Raw genomic sequence first — 23,724 nt, 5'->3', positions numbered from 1 at the left:
TCGTTTTTCCCCGTTTTTGAGGTTTCATTTCATTTATTATATTTTGATTATCTTAAATAGAATATAATTAATAATAACAAAACAAATGTAAAAAAAATAAAAAATAAATAATAATAAAATAAAATTAAAAATTTTTTTTTCAATTTCTCTGTAATTCCAAGACTTGTCATGCCATCAGTTATGACTGACAGAGAAAAGAAATAAACAAATACAGAATTTTACTATCTTCTCATTGCATCCTTGTGTTCTATCTTCTGTAGATGATGGATGCATATTTTGATTGCTCAGATCCTTTAATAGAGCTTGACTCGACACCGGATTCCATCCGTCTTCTTCCATTACGACTCAAATTTGTCAGAATCACAGCTGTCGAACACCACTTCAGTAAAAAAAAAAAAAGAAAAAAACGAGCTAGCGAAGACAGTGTTCAAACACGTGAACCCCAAACCTCATAAGCTTTGATCTGATCCCCTCAGAACAGATGCTGACACTGACTGCTGATGCAATCAGAGGTCATGAACCCCTGAACCCCGCCTGCCCTACAGTTCAACCTGGCCTGGAAAGCATTTACAGTCAGCATATCCAATAATTATTCAGAAGACCATTGCAAATATCAGTAATTAGATATTCTGTGTTTGTGTGTGTACTCATGTGGTTTGTATTAGTGGAATCCACTGATCTCATATCAGATACAGACTTACAATATTCATTAATAGCAGTGGCATTGGATCTTAGTCCACAATGAGTTCATACAGTACACACACTATCATTATTAATATTTTATCAAAATGATTTATTAATGTTTGTATGCATTTTATTATTTAACCAAAACTGACACAAAAATGTAAAACATTAAAAAAGGTTACTTTAAATAAAATAAACATTAACTGTAATTAAATAAAATTTGCATACTATGCACTTTGCAGATAATGTATTGCATACTTCTAAAATAGTATGCATAGTATGGTGTTATACCACTACCGAGATTCACTATTTTTGTGAATTGAATGTAAAGAGAAGGGCATTAGCAGGCTTTCTTCTGTGGATTTGAGTTAGATCCTCCTGTCTTTTTATTTTGCCTCAAATGTATGCTCACTTCCATAAGTGTGTGCATGTTTAGGTTATTGTAGCTCTGCATTCAGCTCTAATAGAGATCTACTGTATGAAAACAGAGTCCAGATGTGGAGTAAAGCTCTTCTTCAGATAACCTGACCTTATAAGAGCATGTCTATACTGTTTTCCAAAAGCTATATGAGCTGTTTGGCTTGGGCCTGCTACAGATGATTGCATCCATATATGTGTGTCCGTGTATGTTTATCTGTGTGATTATGTTTGGAGACATAGAACTTAGAGCAGAGCCTGAGACAGTTTGACAAACAGTCATATATACTTTGAATATGAAGTATATCAAATTGCTATTTGCTTCTTCTTCTTCTTAGTGAATGATTCAGTGACTTGGTCCATGGTTCCTTCCTGTTCATCTAGGAGACACAAGGAAATAATTGTTACACTGTAAACAGTGGTAATGTGATAAATTAAGGGACCATTTCGACTTGATCTAATCCATAAAAATGGCTAAATTAGGGCCCGAGCAGCAATGGTATGAGGAGGACCCTCTTGGAATTGCTTATTTTATTTTATTTTATTTTCCTTCTTTCTCTTTACATATTCTTCTATTCAGAATTTTCTCCCTCGTGGTCTGTGATCTTTCACTTGCTAAATGTGAATGCTAGAATTTAACTTTTGAAGTTGCACTAAATAAAACCTCTCTTTCTGTTCTCTTAGCTGATTAAAGGATCCAGTCAGAATACCTCCTTTATGTTCTTTTAAATACAGCTTTTTGATGCCTGCAGCATATGCCGCCTCCGTTTCTCACCGTCCTAATTTAAATGAAACCCAATAGCTTGTTTTATAGTGTGAGGGATTGACTGACAGCATGACAGTTCTATAGGATCACAATCCACAATCCACAGGATTACATTAAACACTCTCGGTAAAGCCACTACAGTCTTTCATAACAAAGGCTGTATTTCAATGACCAGATGGGACATCTGTACGGCACTTCTCACAATGCACCCAATTTAATTACATTTTCGTTTTTGCATTGATTAGTGTTGAAGAAAGCATGCAACAAATACATCAGCTTATCTGCCAGTTTCCAAGTCTCTTTGTTGGCTGAACACTTGGACGTCCCACACTGACCTGAAATAAAACATCTGTCAAATCAAGTTCCCATCTGACAAAATGTCATGGTTACTTCACCTTATTTTCATGCCAGGAAAAGGTCATATTTGAGGAGAGCTTTTAAAAATATACTCTATTATTATTACAAAGATTCACAAAAATAAATGTAAAAAAAAAAAAAGATTATTCTCTCTACGGAAGCTTGTTTCCGCCACTGAATAAAAAATAAAAAACGTAATTGCGACTTTTTCATCTCACAATTCTTTTTTCTCGCAGTTGCAAGTTTACATCTCACATTTTTTTCTCAGAATTGAGTGATACAAACGGGCAAATCTGACTTTTTTTCTTGCAATTTTCTTTTTTCTGACTTATTTTCTCTGAATTGAAATATAAACTCGCAATTACGTGTTATAAAGAAAAAAAGTATATTTTCTTATAATTGCAAGTTGATATCTCACAATTCTGAGAAAAAAGTTGGAATTGTGAGGTAAAAAGTTGCAATTACCTTTTTATTTTTTATTCAGTGGCAGAAACGGGCTTTCATAATTTCTGCTATCTAATGAATAAAATGGCAAAAAAGAAGAAATATATTTATAAAATTAACAGTGAGCATGATGTTCCCTTATCTCAACTTTTGTATATTTTTCTGTAAAAGTTTCATTTCAACTAGCATTTGCTTTACTTTCGTCCCATATAGAAGAACACTTGATCCCGCTGAAATGGTTTTACATGTTGGATGAAAGCTGCTAATCTCCTGCTGGTAAATTTGTATGTCTTTCATTGCACTACAGCTGAGGGCATCGTCTCTAATGGCGGCTTATTAAAACAAACCTCTTAAGTATGTGTCCTTCCTCTCAGAGGGCTTAAGACTCTCTCTCGAAACATACTTTTAAAGATAAAAGCTAAGTAGAGGGTTCTCGTGGAATCTGAAGGGGTTTGTGAGAGCTGGTACTAAAGCAGAGACCGCCGAGAGCACGTTCTGATGTACCACAATAATCCATTCTTTTCTAGCAGCGCGGGTTATTTACTTTGATCAGTGGAGATTTCACTGCCGTTGCTGTTGGTCTCTGATCCCTGGAACCAACACGAGTGGCTCGGCAAGCGTTCAGAACTTAAATGTTCACACACACTCTGAAAAACACGCACATACAGTGAATGCATATTAAACAATCTTGCAAAAAGAGTGTTTAAGCTGTCTTGCTGTATTTATGTAATATGTAATCATATAAGCAAATTCTGCATTTTCTAAAGAATATGAATTTATATACACTACTTATCAAAAGTTATTAAAGAAATTAACACTTGTATTCAGCAAGGGTGCATTAAAATGATCAAAAGAGGCAATAAAGACATTTATAATGTTTCAAAAGATTTCTATTTCAAATAAGTGCTTTTGTTTTGAATTTTCTATTCATCAAAGAATCCTGGAAAAAGCTGTTAACTACATTAATAATAATAATAATAAGCATTATTATTATTAATTTATATGGTAAATATCTAATTAACAAATATATATATATACATATTATAAATAATACATTTTAAAATAATTACATTTTAAAATGTAACAATAGAACAAAGTTTTTTATTGTAATACTATTTCACAATATTGCTGTGTTTACTGTCATTTTCAAATAAAATTTTAAAAACACTATGCTCTAATAATAATTTAATAATACTCTTAAGTGTAATCTTCAGCATTTCTCAAAATCATATAATAAGTTAATAATAATAAGTTCTTAATACTGTTCATTAGAATTTTGTGACTTTTAAATTTACTTGTTGCATTCAAAATCTGTTTTAGTCTTTCATCAATGACATAGAATATTAATAATCCTAACAAATTAAGGGTATCATTTATGTCTGTAACATAAATGGTATTGTAAATCATGGCATCGTAAATGGTAAATGAATTGCACACAAAACATTTCACAGAACCTGTTAAATTACTTGAATCAATAGATACTGTCAAATTACATTTCAACATTTTTTTTGTTCTCGTTGTCTATTCTATTCCCCAGTCTCTCATGTCCTTTCATTCTTTTTATGAAATCCTCATTAACCAGATGTTGTTGATTCATTATTCTCTGGTGATATAGAGGCAGAAGGATGTCCTGTATCATCTGAAAGCCAAGCTCTGATCTCAAATTCATCCGCTGGCTTCCCTGCTAAACCATCACCGCAAGAAACTGAGAGTACCTGACCTTGGATGAAACTGTTTTTCCATCGTTTTCTTCTCCGGGGAATGGAAAAATGACAGATGAGAGAGATAAAATTAAGGGGTTTTGTTCTTTCATGTTTCTTTGCCCTCTGTGTGAATTAATTATATGCATTTTCCTTTCCGGAGGGTTGCTAACTTTTCACCGGCTCCGATGCTTAAAGTGCTAGGCGGTTTCCACCAGGCTCGGACTAACCTGCTGATTTATGCCGGCCTGCTCAGAATCAAAAGCCCGCTCGTGTTTGCACACACACACTGTGTGCAGGTACAACAAGAAAATCCCTGTTAAGTTGTCTTGTGGCACTTTGTCGAGAACAGCGGCGGGAACTTGGGGAATGTTACGTGACTTTGAGAAGCCCCTGTGCAAAGTGCTAAGGAAGAGGGCAAACGAAAGAGCGAACGAAGAGCCGGTCTTCTGAAGTGGAGCCAGACCCGATGGCTCCCGTGAGGGACCTCAGGGGTCAGCGGAGCAGGCTTGATGTTGTCATTTAGCCTGTTGGGTTTGTTTGACCCTTGACCCCTAACAAGGAGCAAGGCCGTCAGATGGCGCGCCTGTGTTAATTTGTCTGTGAGGAACCTCGCGTACGCGACCACATGAAAGAGAAGGGGATGAAAAAAAGCTATGGAAACTTTGAAACGACTCAATCATTATTTGTCAAAAACTATTTTATTGTCTTGAGTGCTTAAATTTTTAACACAAGAGTGCGACCGTTGTCTCAGAATGTCTTTCCAGACTCAAAGCTCACCTGTTTCTCTTCTTTTCTGTTCTCACTGTATCTGAGCAGGACTGTGGCCTGGTGGTCAGACCAGATCAGCCCTGCGGTTTGGAGCCCATTCCAGGGATGAGATCTTCAGAAGAGGCCCAGGCCTCACCTCAGCCTTGCCTCTCAGGAGGTGAACCTGGTAGGTTTTTTTCCAGGTTTTGATCATGGGCTTGTAGTAAAGTATCTGAAATTTGAATCCGAAACTTGCTGTAAGATTTACAATCCCATTTTTTTTTCATTCAAGGTAGTAAGTCAAACCAGTTGTTGCAGATTGTCTGTTTTGTGGACAGATGATACATTTTCCACATATTCCACATAAAGATGATGTTGGTCCTAAAACCATGTATTTCATTGGCAAAGTAGTTCATCATGTGTTTGGCTACATTAGCATGAGATTCATGGTTTATTAGCCGCTCCACTAGAGGATGGGAAAGGTTTGCTAGTGAACTCAGAGTTTGGTAATTTATGTGTCTGCTTTTACAATGTGATAATGCATTGATTCATTGCCTGAGTTGAATCATTGCTCAATTATAAGGTTAGGACCTCCATGCTGACTTTATGGCGGAATATAATCACTTCATACAGGTTTTCTGAGTGAGTTGTTCCTCTGCAGGTTTCAATTCTGTGAGTGTGTGTTAAGCTGTTTAGATTTAAAACCACCAGGTTAGGGTTCAGAGGACAGTTCAGTCAGTGCTATAAAAGTAAAAAGGCCGTCCTCAGCAGGGTAGTACATCAAAGTCAGTGGCGATCTACTTTAATTAACTGTTTACACTGTTTGTGTGCATCAGTGATTAAGGCAAAAATAGGTATATATGCCACAAATAGAATATTATGCCATGTAGGGGACTGTCTGAAACTGGCACAATGAAGTAATCATGTATAGCTGGAGTTTCCCACCTGATTCATCTTTTTATGCTGAACTTTTGACATACAGCTGGATGAGACTTCAAAACTTCACAGAGATTCACTCCACTATGAATCACCTGTGAATGCTGTAATTTGAGTAGATGCTGTCATGGAAATTTAGTATAATGCACTATAAAGACACTATAACAAAATATTTTCCGTCTCTTATCAGGTCGTTGGGTCGTCCCATGCCTGAGCTGTTCAGACAACAGGACTTGTGATTGGAGAGAGGTTGCCTGGCAGCCCGACAGCTGTTATCACCCCTTGCTGGACCAACCTCAGTTGCAAACCTGCATGATGGACCGGAAGGTGAGAAACCAGGAACCAAAAATACTTTAAAAATGAAATCAGTACCAGTGGGTGCTTGGTTACCCTATATTGTCAGAAGAAAGGTACAAAAGCTGTCACTGGGACTGTACCCTTTCAAAAGTTATACTTTTGTACCTTATTTATTCCTAAATGGTGCATATTAGTACCTCAGAGGTACAGTATTAATACCTAAATGGTACATATTAGTACTTTTTGAAAAGGTACTGCCCCAGAGACAGCTTTTGTACCTATATTTTGTACCTAGTGTATGCATCATCATCTTATGACTTAAATGGCAAAATACACATTTTCCCATAGTAACTTAAACATTTTATGTAATGCTTAACAGATCATAACTATTTAACAAAACAAAACATTTGGGGTCAGGCACATTTTAATTATTTATTTATTTATTTTAAAGAATTATCTTAGTCTCACCAAAATACAATCAAAAATTGTGAAATATTACTACATTTTTGTATCTATTTGAAGATATTTTACAAAGTAGCTTATTCCTGTGATTACTCTAGTCTTCAGTGTCATACGATCTTTCAGAAATCATTCTAATATGCTGATTTGATGCTCAAGAAACATTTTTTCTTATTATCAATGTTGAAAACAGTTCTGGTGCCTAATACTTTTTGGGATTGTGATAGATTTTTGTCAAGATTCTTTGATGAGTAGAAAGATTTTAAATTGTAAGTTTTTAAAAACATTTTTTTTTTTTTTTATAAAAATATTTTGTAGTCTTATAAATGTATTTACTGACATTTTTGATCAATTGAGAGCATCCTTGCTGAATAAAAATATAAATCTCTAAATCGTACTGACCCCAAACTTTTAAACGGTAGTGTACTTTTTGAGGCCACCATATATTTGTGTTTAAATGTTCAATATTTTAATGAATCATTAATGGAAGTTATTATAAAGTGTTACCAGCACTTAGTTTTTTCTGGACTTGATGTAAAAATAAATTTCGTCAGCTCTTCTGTATGCAGCTTAAAGCTTTGCCATATGTGTGCGTATACAGTACTGAGGAATAAATTAAAGGCAGGCACCTCAAATAGCATTGAATGCCAGTGGCAATGAGCAGCTGTTTATCCGAGATTAACAGCATGTGCTGAGCTTCATCTACAGCTGAGCTCACAGCAGCTGCATGATTCAATTACACTGCTGCTTTTATATGTAAACATAGGTATAGTGTAAATTCCTTAGGAAAGAATAGGGGAAAGATTCTGGAGAAGAAAACCTATACTCTCCTGTGTTTGGTGTTAGATTTTATTTTATTGTAATTTTTTTCTTGATGTGATCTGCACACCTCCTGTGTTTTGGGTTGTTTTTAAATTATTGCTTAAAGCCCAGCAGGGGTTTTCAAAGCTGTGTGCCAAACCTACAGTCTATTCCTGCTTCAAGCGCTCCCTCGGCGCTCATCCTCACAGCATGACTCTTTCCACTCTGTCTCGATTTAAGACTCACAAGATCAGATCTGACACAAACAAATGGCCACATTACACAAGGGCCCGAGCTCTCGCTATAGACAAACCACAGCCCTCTGACTGCGAGCCCATTCAACAGGAAAAGAAGAACTCTTCAGGAAAGATTGTTTCAAATAAAAGAGCTTTAGATTGTCAAGGTCTAGAGTTATATGCATGAGTTCGTTTCATGTTAAATCCATTTCTGCAGTCTGGAGACAGCCTTATGTATTGTTTGGAGTTAACATTGTCTTCCCAAACTTGTATACTGTTACGTTTCCTGTACAAAACACATTTTTAAAGAATTGTTGTACAGCTATTGACATAAAATGAGAGTTGAAAAAGGATAACAAAAATGGTATATACTACTTTTTTGATTAATATATTTGGAACTACAGGTTTAGAATAATATGAGAGCAACTCCTGACTTCTTGTTGAAAATATGTGTCCTTAATTTTGTGAGCATGTCTGCAGACCACAGTGTCAGCCAATGCCCTGCTCTCTGAGATCTTGTGATTTAGACTGGCATTCCTGCCAACTTCACTGCCAAAAGAGCACACACAGATGAACATCCAATCTTATTAGACTCTTGTGAAGTGCTTCATGGCAACTGTGATCTGAAAAGGCCATATTGTATCTTTTGCCCTTATAATGACACAATTGTTATTTCATTTCCTCATGTTTGTGTTGTCTGTAGTCTGCGACTCACTTAAGAGTTGATATATATATATATATATATATATATACAGTATGTATACACATGTATATGTATACTATACCGCATCCATTATTATATAATATTTTACATTATTTTTTTTTATTATTTTAATTTGTAGGATTTATGACAGACTAATACTATAAATATGCAGTATTCATACTAAAAATGCTTGCAATTTACAATAAATTTCTATTTGTTAACATTATAAGTTCTGCATAAGTTCACATATACTGACAATGAAAAATAGATATAATAAAAAATGAAATAAAGCATTTATTAATCTATTCATTAACCTTAATATCAACTTCAACATTTACAAATGCATTATTAAAATCAAAAGCTGTATCTGTTAATATTATTTATTGGACTTGAACATGAACTAATGATGAATATAAGTTAATAGTATGGACAAATTTTTTAATTATACACAATTAAATTAGATGAAGACTAAAATCAGTGGCCTTGAAAAAGCTATTTTATTTTATGCAAAAGTAGACCCTTTATGGTGGTGGTAAAACACATAGACAATGATTAATTGTGCCTTTGAAATGAATGATTGTGCGTATTGTGCAGTATGATTCTGGACTTGACAAGAATGGGTTTAAGAAACCAGTCCAGGACTTGGTTTAACCTGTTTTAGTCTCACAACATCTAACATACATGCATGATTTCCCTCAGGTCCTGTTTATCGGCGACTCCACCAATCGAGGGATGATGTACTACCTGATGGAGAGGGTGAACACTACTCTGGAGGACTGGGACAAGGCCCACGACACCATTGTCTACCACAACCTGAATCAGGGCAGAACTATCGCCAGCTACTCCTACTACCCACAATTCTGGCTGCCGAAGGCCCAGAGACCCACTTTCCAAAGAGCTCTGCAGCAGCTTCTAGAAAGGTCTGTGTATGTGCATGTTGGATAATGTTTGTCTCCATGTGGCTGTGGATTACACCCATTAAGCTGTGAATGTGCGGGTTTGGTGTCAGTCTAAAGTGGCAAAGGCCTTGTTAACACACTGAATGATTTTGGCAGCGTGTTTGATGGTGGGATGTGGGCTGCATGTGGTTGGGAGGCCGTGTGTCAGATCAGAGTATGTCAGCAGGGACGGTAACCACTGCTGGCTCAGCGCGCCGTTGATCTCACACAGCTACTGATGTGGGCAGAGGGGTAGGATATGCTGCACAGATGTGATTGTGTGTGTGTTTGAGTGTGTTATAGTGTGCATCTGTTGAGGACATGTGTTTTGGGAGCTGCTTGAATGATCCGACGCATTTTGTTTTTGCTAAATTAAATTAAAAAGCTGAGTTTTGCTTTGTTTAAGTGTTGAAATATGTATATACACTACCATTTAAAAGTTTGAGGTTAGTAAGATTTATTTATTTTTAATTTAAAAAGTATTACTTTTATTAAGAAATGATGCATTCAATTGTTCAAAAGTACTAGTAAAGACATGTATAATCTTCCAAAAGATTTCTATTTTAAATAAATGTTGATCTTTTGAACTCCATTCATCAAATAATCCTTTAAAACTTCCCACAAAAAAATAGCAGCACAACTGTTTCAAAATTGATAATAATAACAAATGTTTCTTGAGCAGCAAATCAGCATATTAGAATGATTTCTGAAGGATCATGTCAGTAAAGATGCTGAAAATTCAGTTTGCTATCACAAGAATAAATTATATTTTAAAATGGAAAACAGATATTTTAAATTGTAATAATATTTCTCAATATTACTATTTTTACTGTATTTTTCTCAAATACTGTAAGCCTTGGTGAACATAAGAGGCTTATTTCCAAAACATTACAAAATCTTACCCCATACTTTTTTTGTTTGGTTTAAGTGGTACGAAACTAAACGGTTTGCAATTTTTGGTACATATTTCCACTTTTTTACTTGAAATAATTGGTCAATTTATGCTATGGATTGTTGATTATGTCTTCAGTATGTGCTGTTGATCTTTAACCTCTTCTCTTCACTTTCGCCGGGACAGGTCACGACCCCTGGAGAACTCGCCTCAGACAGTACTGGTCGCTGGTGGGGTGCAGTGGCTAAACCTGAACCATTTGAAAACCATTCAGCAGGTTTTAGAGAGGTAAACATGTTCCCAAATGCAACACAAAACCAGCCTGTTCATTATTAGCTTGACTCAACCACATTTTAATGAGCAATGTTCTAATGGCAAAGGCTTTTCTCCAAGGGAGGGTCTTGAGAAAATCATGGTGGTGGTGAAGTCTTTAGGAATGGGTTTCCATCTGCCTGTGGATGGTATTCGCTCCCTTCCACTGGTAAGAACTACTGGAGATTACAAAATCCATGGGTTTGGTCTGTTGACCAGATATTATTCTTTTCCACTTTATTCATTCATTTATTGACATCTATCAACTTTGTCAGCCTTTTTGTCTTCTTTCATTGGTCCTAGAATGGAGTGCAAGAACTCTATAATGTGAACAAGAATATTCTGGAAAGTGCCAAGCATCTTGGATATGAGGTCATTGACACTCTCAGTATCACAATGGGTCGATATAGGGAGTTCCTGCAAGGACGATGTGCCTGCCATTTCCATGAGGTACAGAACAAAAAGATATATATATACAGTGGGTACGGAAAGTATTCAGTCCAACCTGACAGAACTGGAGTGGATCTGCAAGAGGGAATGGCAGAGGATCCCCAAATCCATGTGTGAAAAACTTGTTGCATCTTTCCCAAAGACTCATGGCTGTATTAGATCAAATGGGTGCTTCTACTAAATACTGAGCAGAGGGTCTGAATACTTAGGACCATGTTATATTTCAGTTTTTCTTTTTTAATATATCTGCAAAAATGTCAACAATTCTGTGTTTTTCTGTCAATATGGGGTGCTGTGTGTACATTAATGAGGAAAAAAAATTAACTTAAATGATTTTAGCAAATGGCTGCAATATAACAAAGAGTGAAAAATTTAAGGGGGTCTGAATACTTTCCGTACCCACTGTATATTATATTTACGTTTTACTTTTATTCAGCCAGGACTCATTAAATTCATCAAAAGTTAGATTAAATACTAAATTTTACAATAGATTTCAAATAAACACTGTTTGTTTGAACTTTCTATTCATCAAAGAATCCTCACAGTTTCCACAACAAAATAAAAACAGCACGGCTGTTTTCAACATTGATGATAAGAAATGTTTCTTTAGCAGCAAATCACATATTAGGATGATTTCTGAAGAATCATGTTACACTGAATACTGGAGTAATGCCATCACAGGGAAAAAATTTATTTGAATTTGAATTTAATTTTTAAAAAATTTAATATATTATATAGTAAAAGTTATAGTAAAAAGCTTTTTATAGTAATATATTAAGCTTTTTTTAGTAAAGTTTTATTTAAATCGTAATAATTTTCCCAATATTACTGTTTTTACTGTATTTTTTATTAAATAAATACAGCCTTACATTACAAGAATCTTACAACATCACAAAACCTTACAAACCCCACACTTTTGAATAGTAGTGTACAAAGTTATTATCATTCGATTATCATTACTAGATTCTCATTAATACAGTAAAACATGCAACACAATTATTTACTTATGTACTTATGCTGATTAGAATTTTTTTAGATCCACACATCCATTTTTGTGAATGAATCAGTTCTACTGTTCATATATATGGATATAGATCCTGCTAGAAACACTTTTCCAGCCTTCCAGCCCCATAAATCTTTTAAAAGAGAAGCCATTCCTTTTTTACCTCACCCTAAAAGTGCCTGGCAGATCACTTAATGAGTAATTAGCAATTAGGCGGGTTTTTATTAGCCAATAAAGGGCAGGTTGGGAACAGATGGATTAGCTTGCTAAGTGTGTGAAGTGGGGGTATAAATGCCAAACCAGCTCACATATGGGACTGATATCACTGTAGATCTGACAACAGGCCAGCAGATTTAGACCCAGAGATACATAACATCAGGGTCTTTTGCTAAGAGGAGCTGTTGCTTGTTTTTTTTTTTTTTTATACTTTATACTTTTACAATGTATTTTTGTTGTTTAGTGTTCGGAAGAAACAAGCTCTTAACCTTAAGTATTTTGTAGAGCAGGGAGCTCATAAGAATTGGCAATTTAAGAGGATATAAAACTGAAATGTGATAAAGGCTAGATCCCTAATTTAAAAAAAATGTGTCCCATGTCAGAGAACAGAGCTACACACAGATAGACAATGGTATTTGTTTACATGATTGAAATCTCATATTCCCTATGCAATAGATCATTGATTAGCTTCAAAAGAAATCAAATGTGACTACTTAATATGTCTTATATTATGTTCGAACCCGGCACTTAGTTCAGTCACTTCCGATCTTAAATGCCAAACCAGCTCACATATGGGACTGATATCACTGTAGATCTGACAACAGGCCAGCAGATTTAAACCCAGAGATACATAACATCAGGGTCTTTTGCTAAGAGGAGCTGTTGCTTGTTTTTTTGTTTTTTTATACTTTATACTTTTACAATGTATTTTTGTTGTTTAGTGTTCGGAAGAAACAAGCTCTTAACCTTAAGTATTTTGTAGAGCAGGGAGCTCATAAGAATTGGCAATTTAAGAGGATATAAAACTGAAATGTGATAAAGGCTAGATCCCTAATTTAAAAAAAATGTGTCCCATGTCAGAGAACAGAGCTACACACAGATAGACAATGGTATTTGTTTACATGATTGAAATCTCATATTCCCTATGCAATAGATCATTGATTAGCTTCAAAAGAAATCAAATGTGACTACTTAATATGTCTTATATTATGTTGTTTGCAGGTCTATAAGCTTCCCTTTCCAACCGCTGCTTCCCAAAGAAAGTTAAAGATCTTTAGGGTTGGTGGAGAAAGCAGGAATCCGACCAATGAGCAGACGGGGCCTCAAGAGCACGAGGAACCGTCGTCTCAACCTGACGTGTCCTACCACGTAAAGGGACCAGTGAACGCGGTGTATTCGGAAATCCTTCTCAGCAGGATATGTGTGAATCACGCCGTCAACGGGACCATTCGCCAACAGTGACAAAAAGGACAATTAGCGGCTGGTGACGCTAACCTGTGCGTGTTTTTCAGGTGTGTGTGTCTGTATGATTCGCTGTGAATATGTATATGTGTTGAGAAATCTGCGTAAAAGGGCTAAACTGTGCACACCGAATGGTCTGAATCTACTTAACCATATGCTGGATCAAAGTGGTAAATTGGAGGACGAGTTAGGTAGGTGTCTGTTTGCGCTAGACTTGTGCCGGTATTCGGTACTGCGATATATCACGGTAATGAATATGCACAATATTGTTATCGTGGGCACTTCTAAATACCGTGAATAATTATATATTACAAATTATTTAGAATTTTGAATGCATTTTAAGAATACTTTTCCCATCAACTGGTCAAAATGCACAACACCGCTGTATGCTGCGTGAAAGACGCATGCGCACTCTGACATATTATTCTTGAACTGACCAAAGTATTTAAAGGGAGAAGGTTACATTAAAAACATATATTTTAACATTATGTTACATTCTGATGTTAAATCCACTATTGTTCTATACAGTATTTAATGTAATTACATCAGAAGTAACTGTAATTAAATTACAGAAAAAACTAAGAGTAAACCCTTATATTTCTGTATTGCTTTATTGCATTTAAATGTTCAGTTATTTTTGTTATAAGAAAAATTTTATTAAACCTGTTATACTGTATTATGACAGCACTTTTTTTTAAAACTAAATTTCAATACCGTGATAATACCGTATACCGTGATAAAAGCATTAGCAATTAATTGCAACATGAAAATTTGATACCGGCATATCCCTAGTTTGCGCATATGTGTTTTTGTGTAGAGCGATCCAGATGGAAAAGGGGTGTGAGGGGGTTCAATGAGACCTCCTGAAGCCCTGCCAAAATGACTTTGGCAGCTGCGGCTTAAGGGCAGGCAGTGGCTGCGGTGCGACGCTGTAGAAAAATAACTGAGACGGTCGCGCAGACCCTTCAAACAGCCTTGCGAAAGCTTTCCTACAATGCTCATGCAACGTTCCCACAATGCTGACACTGCTGAACCACGGGCTGAAACGTTCCCAGTATGTTTCGCGGCTGCTGTGGAGTGCCTTTGATGTCAACCCTGCCTCACATTGTCACTTTTGTGGAAGCTCGGGCAACGTTTTGAAGTCTAGCTTTACACCGCCTTTCCTTCACATGCCAGGTTCACAAGTATTTATGAAGTATTTTCTATGCCAAAGGTCTTATGAAGTATATTGTATGTTATAGTATTACTGTCTTATGTTCCTCATACATTTATTTTTCTACCAGTGTTTTCCAGTGCCTTTAATAATAATCCTTGTAAAATGTTATAAATGCTGTTTACAAAAAAGAAGATATTTATACTGTTTTGATGGTAAACATTCTTATATTGTTGCTGGGTTTACTCTAAATTGCTGGAATGCATGATGTTTCATTTGTCCATAATTTACGTTAAACAGGAAGTGGCTTGTGGAGAGAGAAAATTAGTAGGATTAATTTGAAATATCCCATAAAATGTATCTTCCCACCAGTTGTTAAGCTGAGCTCAGAATGGGCACGTGCGCTATTTCCACTTGAAGTGAAATGAAATCACATGAAACTATGTGTTGACCTGTTAATATTCCGCAGTGCGTGATAACTCTATTTTTGATATGTCAGAATTTTAGGGTCAAATGATTTGGATGTTTATGAAGAGCTATGCCAAGATATTCATCTGTGTCGCCTGTGCATGAAATTATGAAGTATTTTCTATGCCAAAGGTCTTATGAAGTATATTGTATGTTATAGTATTACTGTCTTATGTTCCTCATACATTTATTTTTCTACCAGTGTTTTCCAGTGCCTTTAATAATAATCCTTGTAAAATGTTATAAATGCTGTTTACAAAAAAGAAGATATTTATACTGTTTTGATGGTAAACATTCTTATATTGTTGCTGGGTTTACTCTAAATTGCTGGAATGCATGATGTTTCATTTGTCCATAATTTACGTTAAACAGGAAGTGGCTTGTGGAGAGAGAAAATTAGTAGGATTAATTTGAAATATCCCATAAAATGTATCTTCCCACCAGTTGTTAAGCTGAGCTCAGAATGGGCACGTGCACTATTTCCACTTGAAGTGAAATGAAATCACATGAAACTATGTGTTGACCTGTTAATATTCCGCAGTGCGTGATAACTATTTTTGATATGTCAGAATTTTAGGGTCAAATGATTTGGATGTTTATGAAGAGCTATGTCAAGATATTCATCTGTGTCGCCTGTGCATGAAATGTATGATTCCAACAATCATGATGAATATCACTTATCCTGAACAATTAAAAATGTATATTTTCATAATTTAAAACACATTTCTTTTTGAATTTATCAAATGTTTTTGTCTTATATTTAGTTTGATTCTACGGTGTCATATTTTATTGGCATACTGTGTTCATGCAAACTGATTTTTTAAAATATATTAGAATATTTAAGCAGTTTTAACAACTTTTGTCTTTTTGTGCCCCTTCATCGACACCAAACCAAAAATGTTTTGCTTAACTTATGAAAAATCATTATAAATGTTGATTATCAGTAACTGTGGGTGAAACAGACCAAGCCATCAAAGTATAACACGCATATATTTTTGCTAATTTATAAAACTACATTTGCATTTTATTCATTTAGGATTTTTTCTCAACTGGAACGTTTAATTAATAATGTTTAGTTGTTTTAATTATTTCTGGATTATAAGCTAAATCGAAATCCCTCTTAGATCGAAATTAAACGAAATAGCAATATTCTGTAACTTTCCACTTCAGTCACGGAATTTCAGTAATGATAAAAGATTAGTTAGAGCGCGCATTTTCACCTGACGCAGCAGGTAACGAGTGTTTTCATGCGGTTCGTCGATGAAGTGAGTCGGTATCACTTTATTATTGCTTATAACAAATTTACATATCACAAATATATCACAAAACGTAAAGTTTTTATTGTATAAGTACAGTTAACTCTGTGCTAGTGTGACAAACTACAAACTGCGTTGCGAACGACAATATTAAACAGACTGCGTACGAAAATGCTTATATTTAGTTTGATTCTACGGTGTCATATTTTATTGGCATACTGTGTTCATGCAAACTGATTTTTTAAAATATATTAGAATATTTAAGCAGTTTTAACAACTTTTGTCTTTTTGTGCCCCTTCATCGACACCAAACCAAAAATGTTTTGCTTAACTTATGAAAAATCATTATAAATGTTGATTATCAGTAACTGTGGGTGAAACAGACCAAGCCATCAAAGTATAACACGCATATATTTTTGCTAATTTATAAAACTACATTTGCATTTTATTCATTTAGGATTTTTTCTCAACTGGAACGTTTAATTAATAATGTTTAGTTGTTTTAATTATTTCTGGATTATAAGCTAAATCGAAATCCCTCTTAGATCGAAATTAAACGAAATAGCAATATTCTGTAACTTTCCACTTCAGTCACGGAATTTCAGTAATGATAAAAGATTAGTTAGAGCGCGCATTTTCACCTGACGCAGCAGGTAACGAGTGTTTTCATGCGGTTCGTCGATGAAGTGAGTCGGTATCACTTTATTATTGCTTATAACAAATTTACATATCACAAATATATCACAAAACGTAAAGTTTTTATTGTATAAGTACAGTTAACTGTGCTAGTGTGACAAACTACAAACTGCGTTGCGAACGACAATATTCAACAGACTGCGTACGAAAATTAATGTTTCCTTAACATTTACTCTAACGTTAGCCTACTTAATATGTTGGACGATTAAAAGTATTACATTTTTGCAGTTATTTTATAAAAGTCGATGCCTCTGAAAGTTATTGTTTAGTGTGAACACCGTGTGCACTTAAGTAGTATTAATTAAACAACTTTTTTTGCTTTAAAATGTTTTACAATGCCCTACGCCTCTTTCTGCGTTACTCTATTCTCCCACCTTTTATTTTAATATTGGTTTCAAAATATTCGTTAAACACCAAGTTAAAAATGCTCAGTTAGATACTCAAGTCCTTTTTATCCTTAACACAGTTCTTTCAACCTCACAAAATCCCTAGTCAAGTCAGCTGCTGAAATGACTGATTCTTTCTGCCCAACTAAGTCTCGGTCGCTTTGTGCTCTCTCACCGGCCTCCAAGCCAAGATCTGTTTGTCCAATCAGTGCTAAGAACGATCTCATCTTATGAATATTAATGATTGGTTCGACCAATCACGATGTGGGAGTGCTTCACAGGAGAGCGTTTAGTTGCGCATTTTCCAGCGACAACAGCAGCATATAACTGTTTGTGTCTATTTGAGTTCACACTGATGGCGAAGGTGACTTGTTGGTGGTTGGACGCTTTTGTTCGTACCTGCGACTTAATGGATACATAAAAGGGACATTTATGAATTTAAAAGCGCCGTTTGTGGATTACATACGCTAGATATTAGATGTAGTGGACCGGTATGAATCGTCTTTGTCCAAACATTCAGTTCGGGACTTGTTAAATGAAGTGGACATGGATAAAACCGGTTATGGGATACATGCAGTTTACCATTTATTCCTTCTGTGGCTCTCAGTTTGCCCTCTGTGCTCTCAGGGAAGTTGGATGTAAGTATTATACGTGCTGTGTTGTTGTACTGTCAATTAAAGTTTGAATAAAATGTTTGAAAATTGTCTCCTTTTCCTCGGGCCTGGTTATGGCATTTCAATCCAGGCCGACAGGAGAGGAGAACCGCTTCTGATATTTGTGTCACACTACTCCGCATCACAGGTGGTTGGGCATCACATCTGTAGGAGTGCCCGAGAAGTTGGGTTGCGCGCATTTGCCCCTGTCGCACAAGCAGAAGGAGTTGTGCGCGCGCAAACCGCACCTTCTGCCGAGCATTAAAGAGGGCGCGCGCCTGGGCATCACCGAGTGCCAAACGCAGTTCAAACACGAGCGCTGGAACTGCTCGACCCGACGGGACCCGAACGTGTTCGGCTACGAGCTCACCAGTGGTACGCATTAAATGTGTCATACTGAAACAGACTTAATTTGAATGTGCTTTGCTTTTATAATCCTGTTTTTTATTACTTTTATTATTTTTATTATTTTAGTAGTAAAGTTTGACCAACGCGATCAAATAATCACGAGACGAAAAATATTACAACTTAGGATGGTACTACTGTCTAATAGTTTTTATTTTAAAAATCAATGCATGTAATTTAAAATGTAATTTAACGAATTTTGATTAAAAGAAACTGACATAGAAACAAATAACATTTGAGGAGCGTTGTATATGGCTAGAAAAATGGTTAAATTATTTATTTGGTGTGCATTAGTCTCATAAAGCATATACAAGGCTGTTCACCTTCATAAGTTAGTAATTATTGTAATTGTATGTCTAAAAGCAGAAAACAGTTATTTAAAATATGCATATGTGGTTATTGGACACTTCAACAAAAATAATCAGTATCTTGTCATGAAAAAAAACAAGTCGGTCATTCTGTGATATATAATGAGAGATCATCACTTTGTAATTGCTTAAAGAATCTGAATGTTTTTTAATCGAGGGTTAATCCTATTTTTGACACTGAACGCGCTCTCCTCCACATCACGAGTAGACACGCCCCGTATTGCTGATTGGCTACAAGTTTGTTTTGCGATTCGGCCCGAATCAGTTTTCTAAAGTGTTTTTGAAAAATCACTTACTCTGCCTTTAATGACTGTTTTGATTTGAAATGTTTATGAAAAAGATGGTTTGATTTTGGAAACAGCCTGTGACACATCTGTTTTAGGTTAACCATCTCTATACTAAATTTACTATGGTCTTTATCTGGCCCTGAATTTAATGCATGCAGGATTAGAGTGATTACAAAACAAAGAGTAAAACTGAAATGGTAGAACTTGTTGCTTGATTTTTGTGAATCCATTCTAAGATTAGTTTCTCTTCCAGAGTAGTTCAATTTCAAGCTCAAGTTGATTCAAGGGGAAACTGAATTTGATATAGGTCTGATTTCATGCAGCCACAACCAGGGTTTAAAGTAATTTTTTAGGCATTTACTATCAGAAATGAAACTGAAATGTTTATTCTTCTATTATATTCTATTCCAGTTATTTAGGCTTCTTGCTTTAAATGTTTAGGTCACCTTTCTTGAAAGTAATAGAAAAAGAGAAAGAAAGAAAAAAAATCATAGTTGCCAGATATTTTTGAGAAATCAAATTTAAAGGTAAAACATTATAAACCAAATTTAATAAAAAATGAGTCTTATATTTTAAATTTTATTTTATATAAGCTATTAAAATTAGTTGCCAGATATTTTTGAGAAATCAAATTTAAAGGTAAAACATTATAAACCAAATTTAATAAAAAAATGAGTCTTATATTTTAAATTTTATTTTATATAAGCTATTAAAATGAGCTTTATACAAACTACATGCATGAATTTATGACTAGATAACTAGTTTGCTCCCAATTAAAACTTAAGCTGCACAATGTGATTTTTATTAGGATCTGCAATTAAATTTATATATTTATTGTAAATAACATTTAATCAGAAACACTGAAATGTACAGAACCATTTACTTAATGTATAAAATGGTCACTTTAATAAAACAATTATTTTCAGTTAAAAGGATGTTAAGAATTTTTAAATCATCTGTTCTCACAATAAAAAATAAATTTCTTCAGCAAAACATTTCTGCTGAAGTTTTAGGTAATTTAGGTAACATTTAGGTAACATTCCCAGACTCTGATACTGCTGCCCTGAGACCCTTCTCACAAATGTCCTGCTGTGAATCTTACATTCCCATAATTTTTGGTTGTTTCAACATTTGTAAGTACTTAACTTACATCGGCTTCTTGCTTAAATTCTCTTTTTTGTTTTTTAAGGGACGAAAGAGACAGCGTTTATCTACGCAGTAATGGCTGCCGGCCTGGTTCATGCAGTCACTCGCTTTTGCAGTGCAGGAAATATGACAGAGTGTTCGTGTGATATGAGCCTGTTGGGCAGCGGTTCGCCCATGGAGGGCTGGCACTGGGGTGGGTGCTCCGATGACATCGCCTTCGGGACTTCGTTCAGCCGTCGCTTCATTGACAATTCAGTAAAGAACACATCAGCCCGTGTTGAGGACGCCCTGTTCACTATGAACCTGCATAACAGCGAGGCCGGAAGACAGGTGGGTGACAAAGAACTAAACTCTTTAAAGTACTAGTTAGAAATATGTTGAAAGAAATGAAATGCACAACAGTGACTGCTCACTTTTTCAACAGCCTCTGCATTTTTTCCCTTCATTTTCTCAATAGGGATTTCAAAAAGTACTTTAATAAAGGCTTTAATAAGAAGTCATGGACAGAAACCAACCAGCTCTGAGATGAATCATAACATTCCAAACTTTATTTGTAACAAAAAAAAAAAGAATATGAAAATTGAACAAACAGACAAAGGTACAAGACTTTGTACTTAATGTTGTTTATGAAAGCATAAACTACAATCCCATGTAGTATTGCAAATGATGTAATCTGATCAATTTGATATGCTTCATGAGAGTGTGTGGTCATTTCTGAGCTCTTATGTTGCAATTTTGGTTTCCATGGTGACTTTTTTGATTTCTTTTAAGAATTATGAGTAGTTAAATTAAACATGATTTTTGAGTTGAAATCACACTGACTTGGTGCTTCTACAGAACCATGTCATTGCTTTACATAGCTCATTGTTTGCCTTTCCATTCGTGTTTTAAGTGATATGTGAAGCTAAAGCATCAATTTGCATGTGACTGTGCTTGCCTGCTTCAGCAAAAGAGCTATAAATCACTCTTAAAGGGTTAGTTCACCCAGAAATGAAAATTAGCCCATAAATTACTCACCCTCAAGTCATCCTAGGTGTATATGACTTTCTTCTTTCAGACGAATCCAGTCGGAGTTATATTAAAAATTGTCTTTGATCTTTCAAGCTGTTTAATGCCACTCAGTGGGTGTTGCATGCATCAGTCCAATAGAAGTTAAATAAAAAGCGCCCATCCATAAAAAGCCGTCTCACACGGCTCCGGGGGGTGAACAAAGGCCTCCTGTAGCGAATCGATGCGTTTTTGTAAGACAAATATCCATATTCAAAACGTAATAATCACTTTAATGTAGCTTGCGCCAACAGTTGTACACGGAAGCAGCTCGGGGCTGAAGACGTATGAGGTCGGCTTTGCGCGTAATTTTTGAGTAATTTATGGGCTAATTTTCATTTTTGGGTGAACTAACCCTTTAATTCAGTGCTGTGCTTCCCTGTATAGACACTAGTTCACTCTAACAGAAGAAAATATGAAACGTGTGACGGTAGAGAAAATGTCCGTTCATTCCTGCAAAATTCATAACACATTCAAGTTCTTGTGATCTTACAGCCTCCTTTATAAACACGTCTGATCTCTAAAATTGAAGGTTTCCTCAGTCACTTTAAGGTTTTAAGCAAGACTACGAACTTATATGCAATTACCATTTAAAATATGACAGTTTTCTCCAGCAAATGAATCTTTGACTTGTTCTGGTTGACAAGAAAAACCATTTCAAAGCAACCAAATAAGAACAGAAATAGTTATGGGCTGTTTCAGCTCTGGCAATTTGTTGATCAAATGAGTTACATCTCCCCACATGTTCTTGATTAATCTGAGAAGCTAATGATTTGCACCGAATTCCACAGCCTTGACTGAAGAACACTTGTAAGTGTTTGGAGACCCTTACCCTAGCCCTAAGTGGTTGGAAACCACAGAGGAGCGTTTAAACGAGACAAAATTTCCCTCAAGTCAGCGAAGGGCCCCCATAATCCTTCACCCAAACAAACGCTCCTATTTTATGAAAGTCGTCAGCTAACAAAATACTCTATCCGCTTTCATGGTGCAGAATATGAACGGATGGGAGAATATAAAAGCTTCATCCAAATTTATATAGTCCTTGGAAATGTGGTTTATAGTGAACCAAGGTTAACTCTCTCGCCGATTTACATTAGTTCCACGTTTTTGCCTGAAATCCAGGAAGTCTGTCAAAATAAATTGCAAAAATGTTGGAAGGCTGAAATAATGCTCAAATCACAGTTCACATGTCTGCATGCTTATTTATTTCATGCTTACATTGTCTAGTAAAACAAGCTGTTTTCCCAGCTTCTCTCTGTTATCGATCAGATATATAATGATCTCCGTATCCTCTTCCTCTACAGGTGGTGGCCAAAACAATGTTGACAGACTGTCGCTGTCACGGCGTGTCGGGTTCGTGTGCGGTAAAAACGTGTTGGCGCACAATGGCTGCGTTCGAGCGTGTGGGCGCCTACCTGAAGGAGCGCTACGAAAACAGCGTTCAGGTGGTGGACCGCTCTAAACGTAAGGTGCGACGTAAGGACAAAGACCATCGCCACATGCCTATTGGCAAAGAAGAGTTAATCTTCTTCAACAAATCGCCCAATTACTGCTTGGAGGACCGGCGGTTGGGCGTGATGGGGACTAGGGGCCGCAGGTGTAACAGAACTTCAGCCGGGCCGGACGGCTGTAACCTGTTGTGCTGTGGGCGGGGCTACAACACACACGTGGTACGACATGTAGAGCGCTGTGAGTGTAAGTTCGTCTGGTGCTGTTACGTTCGCTGTCGCCGCTGTGAGACGATGAACGACATGCACACCTGCAAGTAGAGCAACTACTTGGGGAGGGATCTTGTGAGTGGAAGTGGACCTTCTTTGCGCTTTCAGCCCAGTTGGGCCTATACAAACAAGCGTGTTGACAAAATATCCATGGCAACTGGCAATCCAAAACCAGGGAGAAATGGTATAATCCCTTTTAAGTCCACATGCGTAACTCTTCCCATGGGCTTCAAGTGGAAATCAAGCCATTTTGTATATAATGACTGTGGAATATAACTGGAGCATAAAGGGAACTAAAATACTGGGAACAGCAGAAAAAGTGTAAATAGATGCTTTTGTTTGGGTTTGTATTGAGGGCTCTTACAGTTAATGATGAATTATAGTGGGAATTATGTAGATAATATGCCAAGATATTTTTTGATACAATGTTTTATAGGTTGCAAAAGAGAATCCCTTAAATAAAAGACAGAAATAATTCCCAAAGGATGTATTCTGCAATTGTAGCTTTATATTTCATGATTAAATGTACATATTAAAT

The 23,724-nt window shown here is 35.9% G+C and overlaps 2 protein-coding genes across 2 annotated transcripts in view; both read left to right on the top strand.

Annotated features, from left to right (window-relative positions):
- LOC107743276 (cadherin-like and PC-esterase domain-containing protein 1) overlaps positions 1 to 13,618 on the top strand; it is a 61,058-nt gene extending 47,440 nt beyond the window's left edge. Inside the window, exons 15-21 of the mRNA XM_016556437.1 lie at positions 5,188 to 5,305; positions 6,245 to 6,381; positions 9,250 to 9,470; positions 10,567 to 10,668; positions 10,774 to 10,861; positions 10,996 to 11,142; positions 13,364 to 13,618. Coding sequence (XP_016411923.1) covers positions 5,188 to 5,305; positions 6,245 to 6,381; positions 9,250 to 9,470; positions 10,567 to 10,668; positions 10,774 to 10,861; positions 10,996 to 11,142; positions 13,364 to 13,603 — 1,053 coding nt within the window. The 3' untranslated portion in view covers positions 13,604 to 13,618. The remainder of the gene's footprint in view (positions 1 to 5,187; positions 5,306 to 6,244; positions 6,382 to 9,249; positions 9,471 to 10,566; positions 10,669 to 10,773; positions 10,862 to 10,995; positions 11,143 to 13,363) is intronic.
- Positions 13,619 to 17,904: 4,286 nt separating this feature from the next.
- LOC107744098 (protein Wnt-16-like) lies at positions 17,905 to 23,724 on the top strand. The gene is made up of 4 exons (XM_016557589.1): positions 17,905 to 18,200; positions 18,364 to 18,590; positions 20,465 to 20,751; positions 22,773 to 23,724. Exons 1-4 carry the CDS (start codon positions 18,109 to 18,111, stop codon positions 23,235 to 23,237), a joined length of 1,071 nt encoding a protein of 356 aa, XP_016413075.1. The 5' UTR covers positions 17,905 to 18,108; the 3' UTR covers positions 23,238 to 23,724.

This window comes from Sinocyclocheilus rhinocerous, unplaced genomic scaffold, assembly GCF_001515625.1.
Source record: "Sinocyclocheilus rhinocerous isolate Xijiao unplaced genomic scaffold, SAMN03320098_v1.1 scaffold551, whole genome shotgun sequence".
NCBI lineage: Eukaryota > Metazoa > Chordata > Actinopteri > Cypriniformes > Cyprinidae > Sinocyclocheilus > Sinocyclocheilus rhinocerous.
Note: the sequence above shows the minus strand (reverse complement) of the source record. Positions and strands in the feature narration are given on the sequence as shown.